Below are 13,751 nucleotides of genomic sequence, written 5' to 3'. Positions count from 1 at the left end.
GTCCCTATGGCAGAGAGGTAAAGTGGGACCAATGAACGAGGGTGGCACGTGAGCAAAGTGGTTAGCATAACGCTATATAGTGCCAGCCAACAGTGTACAACTCACACCTCTATCTGTACAGAGCCCGTGACTGCGTGGGCTTCCTCCGGGTGCTCTGGTTCCAAAGACGGACGGGTTAGGGTAAGTAAGCTGTGGGCTTGCTATATCAATGCCGGAAGTCTGGAGACCCTTCCAGCACATCCTCAAACTGTTTGGTCACCGACACAAACAGCACATATCACTAGGTTCCAATGTACAAATGAAGCTGATCTTTAATGGGTGGTTGATGGTCAGTATGGACTCCATGGGCCAAAGGGCCTGATCTGAGCAATATGTATTTATGGCAGGGGCTGGGTGGGAAGTTAAAGAAGGCCACCTCGTGGGATCACCGAGCACAATATCCACGTAACCCCAGGGACAGACACAGCTCCCCCATCACTTCCACACGCCACCTTTACCTTCAGCGCTGACAGAGTTGGTCGTGAGATCTGTGACGTCACCTTTTCCCTCGCATGGGCTGCTGCAGGTGTTCAGGGTGCTGCCAAAATAACAGGTAGGACAAACGATGAGGTCCACATCACCTAACTCTCACAAGGCTTCAGAAGGCATTGGACAATCGTACTTCAAGTATTCTGAGCAGTTTTGGGCCCCAAAGGATGTTATAGTATTGGGGAGGCACCAGAGGAGGTTCATGACAATGATCCTGGAAATGACAGGGTTAACATATGAGAAGTGTTTGATGACTCTGGGCCCATGGTAGCTGGAGTTCAGAAGAATGGGGGTGGTTCTCATTGAATCCTATCGAATATTGAAAGGCCTGGGTAGAGTGGATGTGAAGAGAACATTTCCAATAGTGGGGGAGTCTAGGGCTAGAGGGCACAGCCTCATAATACAAGGACATCTCCTTAGAACAGAATCGAAGAGAGTGATGAACCTGTGGAACTTACTGTCGCAAATGGCTGTGGAGGCCAAGTCCATGGGTTTATTTAAAGAAGTTGACAGATTCTTGGTCTGTAAGGGTGTCAAGCATTATAGAGAGAAGGCAGGAGAATGGTGTCGGGAGGAAAAATGAATCAGCCATGTTCAAATAGAAGAGCAGACTCAATGGACCGAATGGCCTAACTCTGCTCCCATGCCTCATGGTCTTAAGGGCAGTGCTGGAGATGTGGTAAAAGAACACAGAGCAAGATCTCACATGTAGATAATGAGCAGGCGTTTCTATGACTTCTTTTGCTGAGAACTATTGGTAGAAGCACCAGGTATAACCACTCCAATTTTTCTTTGAAATGGCACTCCACCAAGTAGGTTGTCAGTAGCACACCTTCTCCATGACATGCCATCTCTGCTCTACCGGGAAGAACCCTGCCCTGTACGCTGGGCAGAGCTGAGGGCATCCAGGAAGGTAGGAACGCAGTGATGGAAAGATCTGATCCCAGCCGTCTCTCTGTGACCACGAGACTCTCTCCCAGGTGCTCTGGACACCTACCTGGTCTGTCCATTTGGTCGTGGCTGGTCTTCAGACGAGGAAGTGGAGCGCTCATCTGACCTGTGACCTGTCACCGTTTCCACGGTACTCACAACTGTAGATGGGAGAAGAGTGTTGGTCACACACAGAGCCTGGCACACAACATCCTAGCCCGCCCACTAACACAAGCCACACCAGCTCCAGAGGAGGTTCCACAAGTAACCTCTGCAGCAACATTCTCCGTGGCTGTTTAACCCGTGCACCACCAGCACTCACCCTTGATGTGTGACTCTCTCTGTCCCGACTGCTCATCATTGCCTCCCGTTGAGACCTTGGGCGCCGACTGACCAGTTAGCAGCTCCTGGAACACACAACACCGGGGAAGATTATGCAGTCTGTCAATTTTCCAAGGCCCAATGTCAACGTCTGGGAGGGAGGAAAGGGGCTTATTTTTCTGTTGTTTTGTCACTTGTTGTGTCCTGCCAAGCACTGTGGGTATGCAATGTTGGCCCAGGAATCCGTAGCCACCCTCGCGGGCGCCAGTGACACACCGTTAGGCCGCGACCCTCGCGGGCGCCCGTGTCGCACCGTTAGGCCGCGACCCACGCGGGCTCCCGTGTCACACTGTTACGTTCTGACTCTCGTGGGCTCCCGTGACGCACCGTTAGGCCGCAACTCTCCCGGGCTCCCGTGTCGCACTGTTAGGTTATGACCCTCACGGGCTCCCGTGACGCACTGTTAGGTTGTGTTGGCTGTTAACACAAATGACGCATTTCACTGTATCTTTCCATAGACACGTGCCATTGGGAAGGGGAGGAGGAGGATAGTGGGACTAGCCAGGGGAGAAGATCCGGGTTTTCTCACCAGGACGGGGCTCGGGGTGGGTGCCTGCAGATTCGACAGGCACCTGGCTTGCAGGTGCCGGTAACTCCGATCCGGGTCATCCTCCGACAGCACGCTCTCCGGCTGGGAATCCTCTACGATCAAGCACGGGGTGTCCTGCTGGGAGAAGTCTGCCTCCAGCTGTGTTCCGTTAGGGTCCATGTGATGTACTGTAACAAAGCAGAGCAGAGGGGAAAAGATCACCTGGTGGCAGCAAACAGACACAAAGACACACACGCACACACACACGCGCACAAACACGTAAAAGTATGCTTATGCAGGCGTCCACATATGCAAGCGTGCGCACGCACACGCACACACGTCGACATATACACACATATGTACATGGGAACACACACACAAAAACACATTAGTCATATGCACGTGCAGACATCCACACATGTAAAGTGTGCGTGCACACAAACATAAACACACACAAGACACACACACACAAAAGCGCACACACACAGACTCAAAGACATACACAAAGGCAGACATACACATACACACAGGTAGACACACACACAGATGTTCATGTATGCAGGAACACACAGATAAACAGGTAGACACGCACAGGCATTCACAGACACACGAACATACGTACGAACAGACACACACAAAATCACAGACACACACACACAAAGACAGACACACACGTACGCGGGAACACACACATACGGGCGCAGATAGACGCATACACATGCAGACGTACACATTCATCAGCGTGCACGCGCACACACAACCGTAACGAACTCAGGAGTAGACTCAGCCAGCTCCATCACGGACACAACCCTCCCCATCACTGAGAACATCTTCAAACGGTGGTGCGTCAGAAATCTGAATCCATCACTGAGAGATGTTCTCCTCTTGATAGAGTCGTCAGAAGAGAGGTAGAGAGCACAAGGATATACACTCAATGATTTAGGAATAGCTTCTTGTCCTCTGAATGTCTATGAACCCAGCAACACTGCCTCACAAAGACTGCTGAAAGAACTCAGCAAGTCAGGCAGCATCTCTGGAGGAGCACGGCTCCTGTTGTGTTTATGGTTCTCTACTTCATTATTCCTCTTGGTACTATTCAGTTTAGTCACTTAGAGTAATTTTTCTGTCTTGCACTGTATTGCGGCCACAAAACAACAGATTTCACAACATGCCATTAGACATTCAGCCCACCGAGTCTGCTCCACCTTCTATCATGGCTGATTTATTATCCCTCTCAACCCCATTCTCTTGCCTTCTCCCCGTAACTTTTGATATCCTGACTAATCAAGAACCTATCAACCTCTGCTTTAAATACAAGTAATAACTTGGCCTTCACACACACCACTGACAATAAAACAGGCTCTGCATCATCAGGGTTAGAGAGAGAGAGTAGAGACATTAGAATGGGCATTAAATGTTACCCAAATCTGTTTACATCACTAAATCCCAATTCTGTACACGTTCCTGCACAATACCTCAGTTTTACGTTACTTGAGACTGAGTGGCAAAGATGGCAGCTGTCTGGAGCGGGCTTCTCGGCACTACGGAGGAATTATAACCCGGTGGCGCCACCACAGGTGTAGAGGAGTAATTACAGTGTGACAGATTTACACGGGACATTATAATTGATAAACATATGCACACCTGACAAGCACCAAAAAGTTTTCTAACTAGGAAGTAGATAAAAACTTGATCTTATTTACTGTCCCTTACTCAGAACTACAGTACAGTATCTGGCCCAACCATCTGCACCACCCAGTTACCAATAAATGTATGTGGGAGGAAAGCAGATCCCCCCAGAGGAAACCCACATAGCGCTGGGCAGAACACACAAACTCCTTACAGACAGTGGTGGAATTGAACCTGTGTCATTACGCTAACCACTACACCATTGCACTATGCCGTACGATCCTTCTAAAACTAGAGGATTTAAGGTGAGAAGGGAAAGGCAAGCGGCTAGTTTTAATTCCCCACACTGAGCGTAGTGGGTGAATAGAACAAGTTGCCAGAGGGAGTGGTAGTGACAGGTACAATTACTGTTTAAAAGGCATTTGGACAGGTACATGGATAGGAATGGTCAGACAAACACAAATGAGACAAGCTCATTTGTCATGGACAAGTTCAAACAAAGAGCCAATTTCTATGAACACGATGCTGATACTGCAATAATAATTACTTCGTACCAGATGAAACTACAAAATTTATATACCATCATGACATTGAGAACACCATTTCACCCATTTAATATCCTTCAACCACAATAACTATTTCTACAGCAACTTTCACAAGCTCAGGACTTCCCAATTAACACTGCGGCCAATTAAGCCTCTGCTTGAAATATCTCGGCTCAGAAAGAAAGCAAGATGAGCTTTAGGTGTCACAAGTATGTTGCAACACACAATGAAATACGTCAAATCAAGTCAGCGAGAGGTGTGCTGGGCAGTCGACAAGTGTCACCACGTTTCCAGCGCCCTCAGGGTGACTAACCCTAATCCATACATCTTTGGAATGTGGGAGGAAACCAGAGCACCCAGAGGAAACCCAGGCGGTCACAGGGAAAACAGATAGCGGCTGAAACCGAGTACTGCTCTTACACCTGGCTGCTGTAAACCACTACACTAACCTCTACATCACTCTGCCTTTGCCACCATGAACGTATTAACCACCAGATAAGCGATTTCAGTGGCTGGCTGGGGAATTGGCAGCAGTACTCCCTGGTCTTCATTAGCACAGTGACACGAGACCCTTTACCAACATCCGTAATACCCTGTCTCTGCCAGGCAGCACCTCCAGAGGGGCGCATCCACTCAATACGGAAGAGAATGTGTCAATCCGCATTAGCTTTTTATAACTTTGATGTTCTGCTGACGACACTTGAAATCAAAATCTTTCCTTTGATAATCACACAGACACACTCAGTCCATTATCCACATCAATTATGCAGATTAAGAGCCAGAATACCCTCCACGCAGCCTTTATGTTACTAGGATACAACCCTCCTGTTCCCCTGGGCACACAGCAGTGTGCGTCAAGCATACAGTCCAGCAACATCTCACTTACTGGCGAGGGTGGGGACGGAGGTCCCCACAGAATATAATCACAAGACTTGCTGGAGATCCAGAGCAACACAGACAAGATGCTGGAGGAACTCAGAATCGGCAGCATCTACAGAGGGACGTAAACAGTTGACGTTTCCGGCTGAGGACTGGACCAGGAAGGAAGGGAGAAGGAAGCTGGAATAAGGAGGTGGGACATGGAAGGTATAGACAATAGACAATCGGTGCAGGAGTAGGCCATTCAGCCCTTCGAACCAGCACTGCCATTCACTGTAATCATGGCTGATCAACAACTGTCAGTATCCAGTTCCTGCCTTATCCCCATAACCTTTGATTCCGCTATCTTTAAGAGCTCTATCCGTCTCTTTCTTGAAAGCATCCGGAGACTTGGCCTCCACAGCCTTCTGGGGCAGAGCATTCCATACATCCACCACTCTCTGGGTGAAAAAGTTTTTCCTCAACTCCGTTCTAAATGGCCTACCCCTTATTCTTAAACTGTGGCCTCTGGTTCTGGACTCACCCATCAGCCGGAACATGCTTCTTGCCTGCAGCATGTCCAATCCCTTAATAATCTTATATGTTTCAATAAGATCCCCTCTCAGCCTTCTAAATTCCAGAGTATACAAGCCCAGTCGCTCCAATGTTTCGACGTATGACAGTCCTGCCATCCCGGGAATTAACCTTGTGAACCTACGCTGCACTCCCTCAATAGCAAGAATGTCCTTCCTCAAATTTGGAGACCAAAACTGCACACAGTACTCCAGGTGTGGTCTCACCAGGGCCCTGTACAACTGCAGAAGGACCTCTTTGCTCTTATACTCAATTCCCCTTGTTATGAAGGCCAGCATGCCATTAGCTTTCTTCACTGCCTACTGTACCTGCATGCTTGCTTTCAGTGACTGATGTACAAGAACAAGCTGGAAAGTGATAGGTGAGGCCAGGTGAGGGGGCAGGTGGGTGGGTAGGGGAGGGGCGGTGGTTTGAATAAATTTAGAAGCTGGGAGGTGATGCATAGAAGAGGTAAAGGCTGAAGAAGGTGGAATCTGAAAGAAGAGAGTGCACCACAGGAGAAAGGAGAGGAACCATAGGGAGATGACTTCCCAGTCCCCATCCTCGTTACCTTCTCACTCCTTCTCTTCTCCTCCCCTCACCCTCATGACCTGGAAGAGGACAACAAGGATTCCTATGATACCTGTTGGCCATTATCTTCACCTGGCTGTTTCACCAACTCCCAGCTCGCATTCTTCACTTTCCAGTTTATTTCCCCCCAGAGATGCTGCTGGAAAGATGCTGGTAAGCTCCCCCAGCATCTTGTGTGTGTTGCTTTACATAAAGGGTTACCTACAGTTCAGGGAATTGAATCTGCAGTGATAACCTTGCATATGATCTTCATTCTTCTCCGACTGAAATAATTAGAGGAAACTATTCTGTATCAGATTTCTCCTGGGGAGACACATTGCCAGGATACAGATCAGCAGAGGAACTGCAGGAGCTGGAAACCCAAAAGGGAAGCAAAACGCTGGACAAGCACATGTCAGGCAGCATCATTCTGACGAAGGGCCACAGACCTAAACGCTCGCCGTTTCTCTCCCCACAGGGGCTGCCTGACCTGCTGAGTTTTTCCTGTTTCTATCCAAGTCTGGGTGAGCTAGGACTCTTCTTGTTGGAGCGAAGGGGGGATGAGAGGCCACTTGTTGGAGGGAGAGAAGATGATACGAGGCACAGATCGAGCGAACAACCAGACTTTTCCTCAGGGCAGAAATGACTAACAGGAGAGGGCATAATTTTAAGGTGATTTGAAGGAAGTATGGAGGGGGGAGGTTAAGTCTTTTACAGAGTGGTAGGTGCATGGAATGTGCAGTCCGGTGGGGTAGAAGCAGACATTTGGGATATTGAAGAAACTCTTAGATAAGCACATGGATGATATAAAAATGGAGGACAGAAGGGTTTGATAGATTGTAGAGTAGGTTAAAAGATTGACACAACATCATGGGCTGAACTGTAGCGTTCTATGCTCTGTTACACTGGTCTGTGTAAGGGAAGAGTTAAATGAGATTCCTTGTTGGTACGTGCTAAAACAAAATGGCAGTCTGCAAGACAAAATGGTTTCACTTGGACTGGGATTGCACTGAGAAAGTAGAAGAGGACCAGTCCACAGCCATGTTTTCAGGCAGTTTCAGAACACGGGCCTACAGTCAAACAAGCGGATAACGGTGAAAATCTTGTTTGTACGGGCAAGGTGAGATCATTGTGCAGGTACACACACCAGACACATGGGGAGCCATGGGCAAGTGTGAGTGTAAGGGTTTAAAAAGGAGCAATTCCTTTGTGCAAGGGGGAGAACGAGGGTGATGAGGAGAGAGGGGAGAAGCCCCTCTTAGGACTAGTAGTGCAGGAGTAGGAAAAGACAGAGACAAACACATCAAGGAGGGGGATGCGTGCAACTTTATCAGCATTTTGCAGATCAGCTCATTTAGTGGATAATAAGTATGAGTTTGTTTTCTGTACTGCTGCTTCATTAACCATCTGTTTTCCGAAACTGTACTGTGTGTTTTAAACAACATTAATAAAGTGATTTCTAGTGTCTTAGCACATGTACAGTGTCTCCCTTGCTTGCAAATCCACAGGCAAATGTCAATTTGTGAATCAGGAGAGAATACAAAACAAAGCTTAAAATAATTTTTGTTACAGTCTGTCAGCAGGCACAGGAAGCCATTATATTCACGTACAAAAAAGCTTTGTCCAACAGGAGAGGAGGTGAACTCAGACAGGTCTCTGTCACCAGTTATATCCCACCAGGGATCGGGCAGAATTTGCTGACAAGCCCTCGGCGTGGCTACAGACTCTACCCGCCAGATATTAATGTTACTAATCAAACATCAGCCCACTATTCAGTAAGGAAAGAAAGTATGCCCAACAAATTAAGCACGCTGCACTCTCGGGTTAAACAGGTGGGCTGCTGGAGGGCACAGCTCAATGGGCCAGAAGGGCCTGTTTTACACTGCATCTCTTAAAATTGTAAATAAATGTTCTTTAGTAACATCATACCAGCAAGGCCAATCAAGGAGCTTCACATTATCCCAGGCCCACTCCCAAGGGTCTCAGGTGATCACAGGTAGAGATTCAGAATCAGGTTGGTTATGACTGACCTGGGGAACAGTGAGGATAAGGCCACGCAGACTAGGCCTTCTGCCTTTGGAGTGAAGGAGGGTGAGAGGTGACAGTCACAGACTTTTACCCAAGGTGGAAGAAGCTAATGACAGAACATCACTTGTAAGGTGATTAAGGAAGGATAGCGGCGGGGATGGGGGGGTACTGTTAGAGAGTGGTGGGTGCATGGAACATGCCTCCGGGGTAGTGGTAGAGCCAGATACATTAGGGGTTGTTAAATACATGGATGAGAGAAAGACGTGGGAGGCAAAAGTTGGATTGATCTTTGAGTCTTTGCGTAAATTAAATCATAACATTGCGGGCTGAAGGGCCGGTACAGTGCTATACCAAGGAAGAATGGTGAAGTGAGGACAGGTATGAGATGCCGTATACTGATCGACTCCTCTGGAACTCACCCTCCGAGGGGTCAAGGAGACAGTTTCAATGATACCATCACCAGGAAAATAGCCACGCACCCGAGGTGACTGATCTGCAGGACTGTATGAAGTGGGGCTCTCCGGGTTGGTCTTGGATGGAGCCACCACAGGCTCCAGAGGCCAACTGTACTCTGACCTTTGTGATCCTATGATCAGAGACAAGATGTTCAGGTCACAGATCGGAACCAAAAAGGAGAAAGAACACAAAGTTGCAAGGCCTTGGAGTTTATCTCCAAGTTATGTGGCTCAGGCAACATTAAATAAGATTAAATGTAATTAATTGTGGGGTCCTAAGAGGGAACTGGATCAGCACTGTGTGAAGGGGGCAGGGTAGAGTTAGAATGCATTCAATGAGCATCATCCAATTCTTTGATAGCTAGACCTCAGAAGAGTCTGAAACTTCAGGGACATCTCTTTCAGAGCCTCGGCCTTCTCCTACTACAGGGCCCCCGAACAGTCCAGGGATAGGAACAGCCAGCTTTCCTCAACTACAGAGAGGGGGTAACATTTGGGGCCAGCCTCAGCACCGGACGCTCCTGCAACTCAACTGAAATATCCCAATAACACGACAGATAAATGTAAAGAATACCAAATCTAACAATGATTTTGGAGTCCAAAGTGGAAAAGGACAAACTCCACAAACATTTGAAAACAATGGGAAAGTTGGACAACCTTTTCAGCAGTAAGTTTCACAAGGACTGAAAGATAAACTATACAAACAGCATCAACCACTGTGCAAACCAAGCCGACAAAATGACAATCACAACCAGACAACCACAAGGTAACGTAAATGGCGCCTGATTTGCTGACCGCTCACCTAGACTAGGGATCATTTACAACTATCGACTAAGTCATGGAAGCAAGGATAGAGCTGACATTTCAGGTCGACACCACATGAGGAACCAAGTCAACCTCGCCCTGGTCTCGGTCACAGACTGCTGGCTGTCCCACTGAGTTCCTCCAGCAGCTCATGTGTTTCCTTGCCCCAGATAACAGCATCTGCAGTCTCCTGAGTCGCCACCAATTAACCTCCCAACTTGCACACGTTTGAGATGAGCGAGGAAAAGGGAGAAATCCACACTGTTAGAGAGAAAACGTGCAAACACTACCCGCAGCACCCAGGGTCAGAATCGAAACCCGGGTCACTGGAGCAGTGAAGGATCAGCACCACCTCACCACAGCTCTCAGTACAAACACCACATCACAGTCATATACACCTATTGCAAATTATATAACAAGGATCAACACCTCAGCAAAGAGGGGAAAAAAACTGCCAGGTGTTGGAAACTGCAAGCTACTCCACAGGATGTAAAGAAACTTTCGCATTCCTTTGTAAGTTTAGTGCACAGCTCATCTTTGCCTTCCAGCACAAATAAAGTGTTGCAAATACTCAGCAGATCAGAGAGCATCTGTAAAGAGAGATGCAAAGTACATGCTTAAGGTCTCGACCAGATCTGGCCTGATCAAAAGGGCAAGTTGGTCGAAGGTAAAATAACTTCACAACAGCAAACTCACTGAGATACAAGAGTAGAATTTCCTCACACTGGGCATAAGTGGCAATAAGTGAAAGGATAACAGATGCGGATCCTCTACTCTGTGTGGCTGCAGATGCCAGACACCCAGTTCCTACTATGTCCAGGTACACGGGACAGGTGCCAGGTAGCCCATTTCTGCCGTGTTGAGGACACAGAAGGAAGCCAGTCAGTCCATTCCTGCTCTATTAGATACACAGCAGTCAGGCACCCCGCTGCATGGGGACACAGTCAACAGTTTTAGGGCGTCAAGCAACCCAGTCCTACTGTGTGAGAGACACACGACCACCTATTGCAGTTCAGGAACATACACATCAGAGTGGAAGCAGTCAGTTCTCACAACGATGCGCAGCGTGTTTCACGTTCCAGACTCCGAACCGGGCTTTCTGACCTTCCCAAACCCGGTGAAATTCCTCCCGCTGTCGGGCACGTCAAGCCTGCCCAGCTCCCCTGCAAACAGGCCGGGACTCCCTCCGCTCCATACCTGCGCCCGGACCAGGGATTCCCCGCTCGGGACTCGGGATCGCGCTCCAGGATTCCCTGCTCCCACAAAATTGTTACACTCGAGCACACTGTATCCAACCGGCCAGCCCGCCCTTCCCATTGGTCGGCTAGCAGGAACTACGTCACTGATGGGCTGAGGCCTTGGCCAATTGCAAGGGCGAAGGGGAAAAGGCTGCAGGGAAAGGTCTGGGATGGCGCCGCAACTGTTTACCCCAATTTCCCCAGTGGCCCATTCATCAAATCCTCCCCCTTCACTCCTCACCCACGCCTCCTACCTTTACCTCAACATTCCTCCGTTCCCTTCCCTCACCCTCCTCTCCTCCACAGACTCTTCCTCCGTTTCCTACCCTCACCACACTTCCCATTCCGTTCCCCTCACCCTCCTCTCCTCTCCTCCCCTCCCCGGTCCCCTCACCTCCCCAACTCTTCCTCCGTTCCCTACCCTCACCACACTCCCTATCCCGGTCCCCTCAACCTCCACTCCTCCCCGTTCCCCTCGCCCTCCCCTCCTCTCCTCCCCGTTCCCCATGCACCCTCCTCCCCTACCCCTCGAACCCACCCCCCTACCCCTATCTCTCCTCCCCTCCCCCTCCTCTAGCCCCCTACCCCTCCTTTCCTCCCTGGTCCCCTCCTCCTCCTCCCTTCCCCCCTCTCCTCCCCCTCCTCCCTTCCCCCCTCTCCTCCCCCTCCTCCCTTCCCCCCCTCTCCTCCCCGTTCAGCCTCGCCCTCTCCTCCTCTCCTCCCCCTCCCCTCCTCTCCTCCCCGATCCCCTCGTCCTCCCCTCCTTTCCTCCCCGGTCCCCTCCCCTCCTCCTCCCCTCACCTCACCCTCATGCCCCTCCCCTCACCTCACCCTCATGCCCCTCCCCCCCTCACCTCACCCTCATGCCCCTCCCCCCCCTCACCTCACCCTCATGCCCCTCCCCTCCTCTCCTCCCCTCCCCTCTTCTCCTCCCCTCCCCTCTTCTCCTCCCTCCCCTCTCCTCCTCTCCTCCCCTCCCCTCCCCCCCCTCCTCCCCATCCTCACCCTCCTCCCCATCCTCACCCTCCCCTCCCCTCCTCTCCCCCTCCCCTCCTCTCCCCCTCCCCTCCTCTCCCCTCCCCTCCTCTCCCCCTCCCCTCCCCTCCCCTCCCCTCCTCTCCCCCTCCCCTCCTCTCCCCCTCCCCCTCCCCCTCCTCTCCCCCTCCCCTCCTCTCCCCCCTCCCCCCCCTCCCTCTCCTCTCCCCCCCTCCCTCTCCTCTCCCCCCCTCCCTCTCCTCTCCCCCCCCTCCCTCTCCTCTCCCCCCTCCTCTCCTCTCCCACTCCCCTCTCCTCCTCCTCCCCTTCCCCTCCTCTCCCTCCCCAGTCCCCTCCTCCCTGGTCCTCCTCCCCTCCACATTAACTCACCAACCCCTCCCTGTTCCCCTCACCCTCCTCGCCTCCCCCATCCCCTCCTCTCCATCCCCTCCTCTCCTCACCTCCGCCCTCCCCATCCCCTTCTCTTCTCCACCTTCCCCATCCCCTTCTCTCCTCCCCGGTCCCCTCCTCCCTGGTCCTCTCCTCCCTCCTCCCCTCCCCATTAACTCACCTCCCCCTCCCTGTTCCCCTCACCCTCCTTGCCTCCCCTCCCCCCAGTCCCCCTCCCCTCCTATCCTCCCCATCGCCTCCTCTCCTCCCCCTCCCTTCCTCTCCTCCCCCTCCCTTCCTCTCTTTTCCTCCACCCTCCCCATCCCTCTCCTCCTCCCCTCCCCCCTCCTCCCCTCCCCCTCCCCCTCCCCTCCTCTCCCCCTCCCCTCCCCTCCTCTCCCCCTCCCCTCCTCTCCCCCTCCCCTCCTCTCCTCCTCCCCTCCCCTCCCCGTCCCCCTCCCCTCCTCCCAGTTCCTCTCCTCCACGTTAACTCACCTCCCCTTCCCCGTTACTCTCACCCTCCACTCCACCCCGTTCCCCTCACCCTCCCTCCCCTCACTCTCCCTCCCCTCACCTCCATCCCCACCCCTCCCCTCACCTCCATCCCCACCCCTCCCCTCCCCTCACCCTCCTCTCCTCACCTCTCCTCCCCCTCACCCTCCCTCCCCTCACTCTCCCTGCCCTCACCTCCAACCCCACCCCTCCCCTCACCCTCCTCTCCTCACCTCCCCTCCCCATTTCTCTCCTCCGCATTAACTCATCTCCCCCTCCCTGTTCCCCTCACCCTCCTCTCCTCCCTGTTCCCCTCCTCCCCTCCTCACCTCCCTTCTCCCTTCCCTCCCCCCCCCTCCCCCCGGTACCCTCCTCTCTTCCCCCTCTTCTCCCCGTTACCCTCCTCCCTTCCCCCTCTTCTCCCCGTTCCCCTCGACCTCCTCTCCTCCTCCTCTTCTCACCCTCCCCCTCCCCTCCTCACCCTCCTGTCCTCCCCTCCTCGTGTTCCTGTCTTCCGCTCCCCATTCCTCTCCTCCACGTTAACTCACCTCCCCCTCACCCTCCTCCCCTAGTCCCCCTCCCCTCCCCCCCTCCTCCCTTTCCCCCTCCCCGTTCCCCTCGACCTCCTCTTCTCCTCCTCTTCTCACCCTCACCCTCCTGTCCTCCCCTCCTCATGCTCCTGTCCTCCGCTCCCCATTCCTCTCCTCCACGTTAACTCACCTCCTCCTCCCCTAGTCCCCCTCCCTTCCTTTCCTCCCCTCTCTTCCTCCCATCCCCTCCACTCCTCCCCCTCCTCTCCCCTCCACTTCCACTTCCACCTCCACCT

General features: G+C 52.0%; 1 protein-coding gene across 3 annotated transcripts in view; it reads right to left on the bottom strand.

The window, feature by feature from the left end:
• The window catches only part of tp53bp1 (tumor protein p53 binding protein, 1), a 74,519-nt gene extending 63,402 nt beyond the window's left edge, over positions 1–11,117 (bottom strand). For all 3 annotated transcript variants that reach the window (XM_072282174.1, XM_072282175.1, XM_072282176.1), the window contains exons 1-5: positions 11,028–11,117; positions 2,369–2,556; positions 1,781–1,865; positions 1,526–1,619; positions 498–577 (exon numbers count right to left, since the gene is read on the bottom strand). In XM_072282174.1, coding sequence (XP_072138275.1) covers positions 498–577; positions 1,526–1,619; positions 1,781–1,865; positions 2,369–2,548 — 439 coding nt within the window. In that variant the 5' untranslated portion in view covers positions 2,549–2,556; positions 11,028–11,117. The remainder of the gene's footprint in view (positions 1–497; positions 578–1,525; positions 1,620–1,780; positions 1,866–2,368; positions 2,557–11,027) is intronic.
• Positions 11,118–13,751: the final 2,634 nt, after the last annotated feature.

This window comes from Mobula birostris, chromosome 18, assembly GCF_030028105.1.
Source record: "Mobula birostris isolate sMobBir1 chromosome 18, sMobBir1.hap1, whole genome shotgun sequence".
Lineage (NCBI taxonomy): Eukaryota > Metazoa > Chordata > Chondrichthyes > Myliobatiformes > Myliobatidae > Mobula > Mobula birostris.
This window is presented reverse-complemented; position numbering and strand designations above follow the sequence as displayed.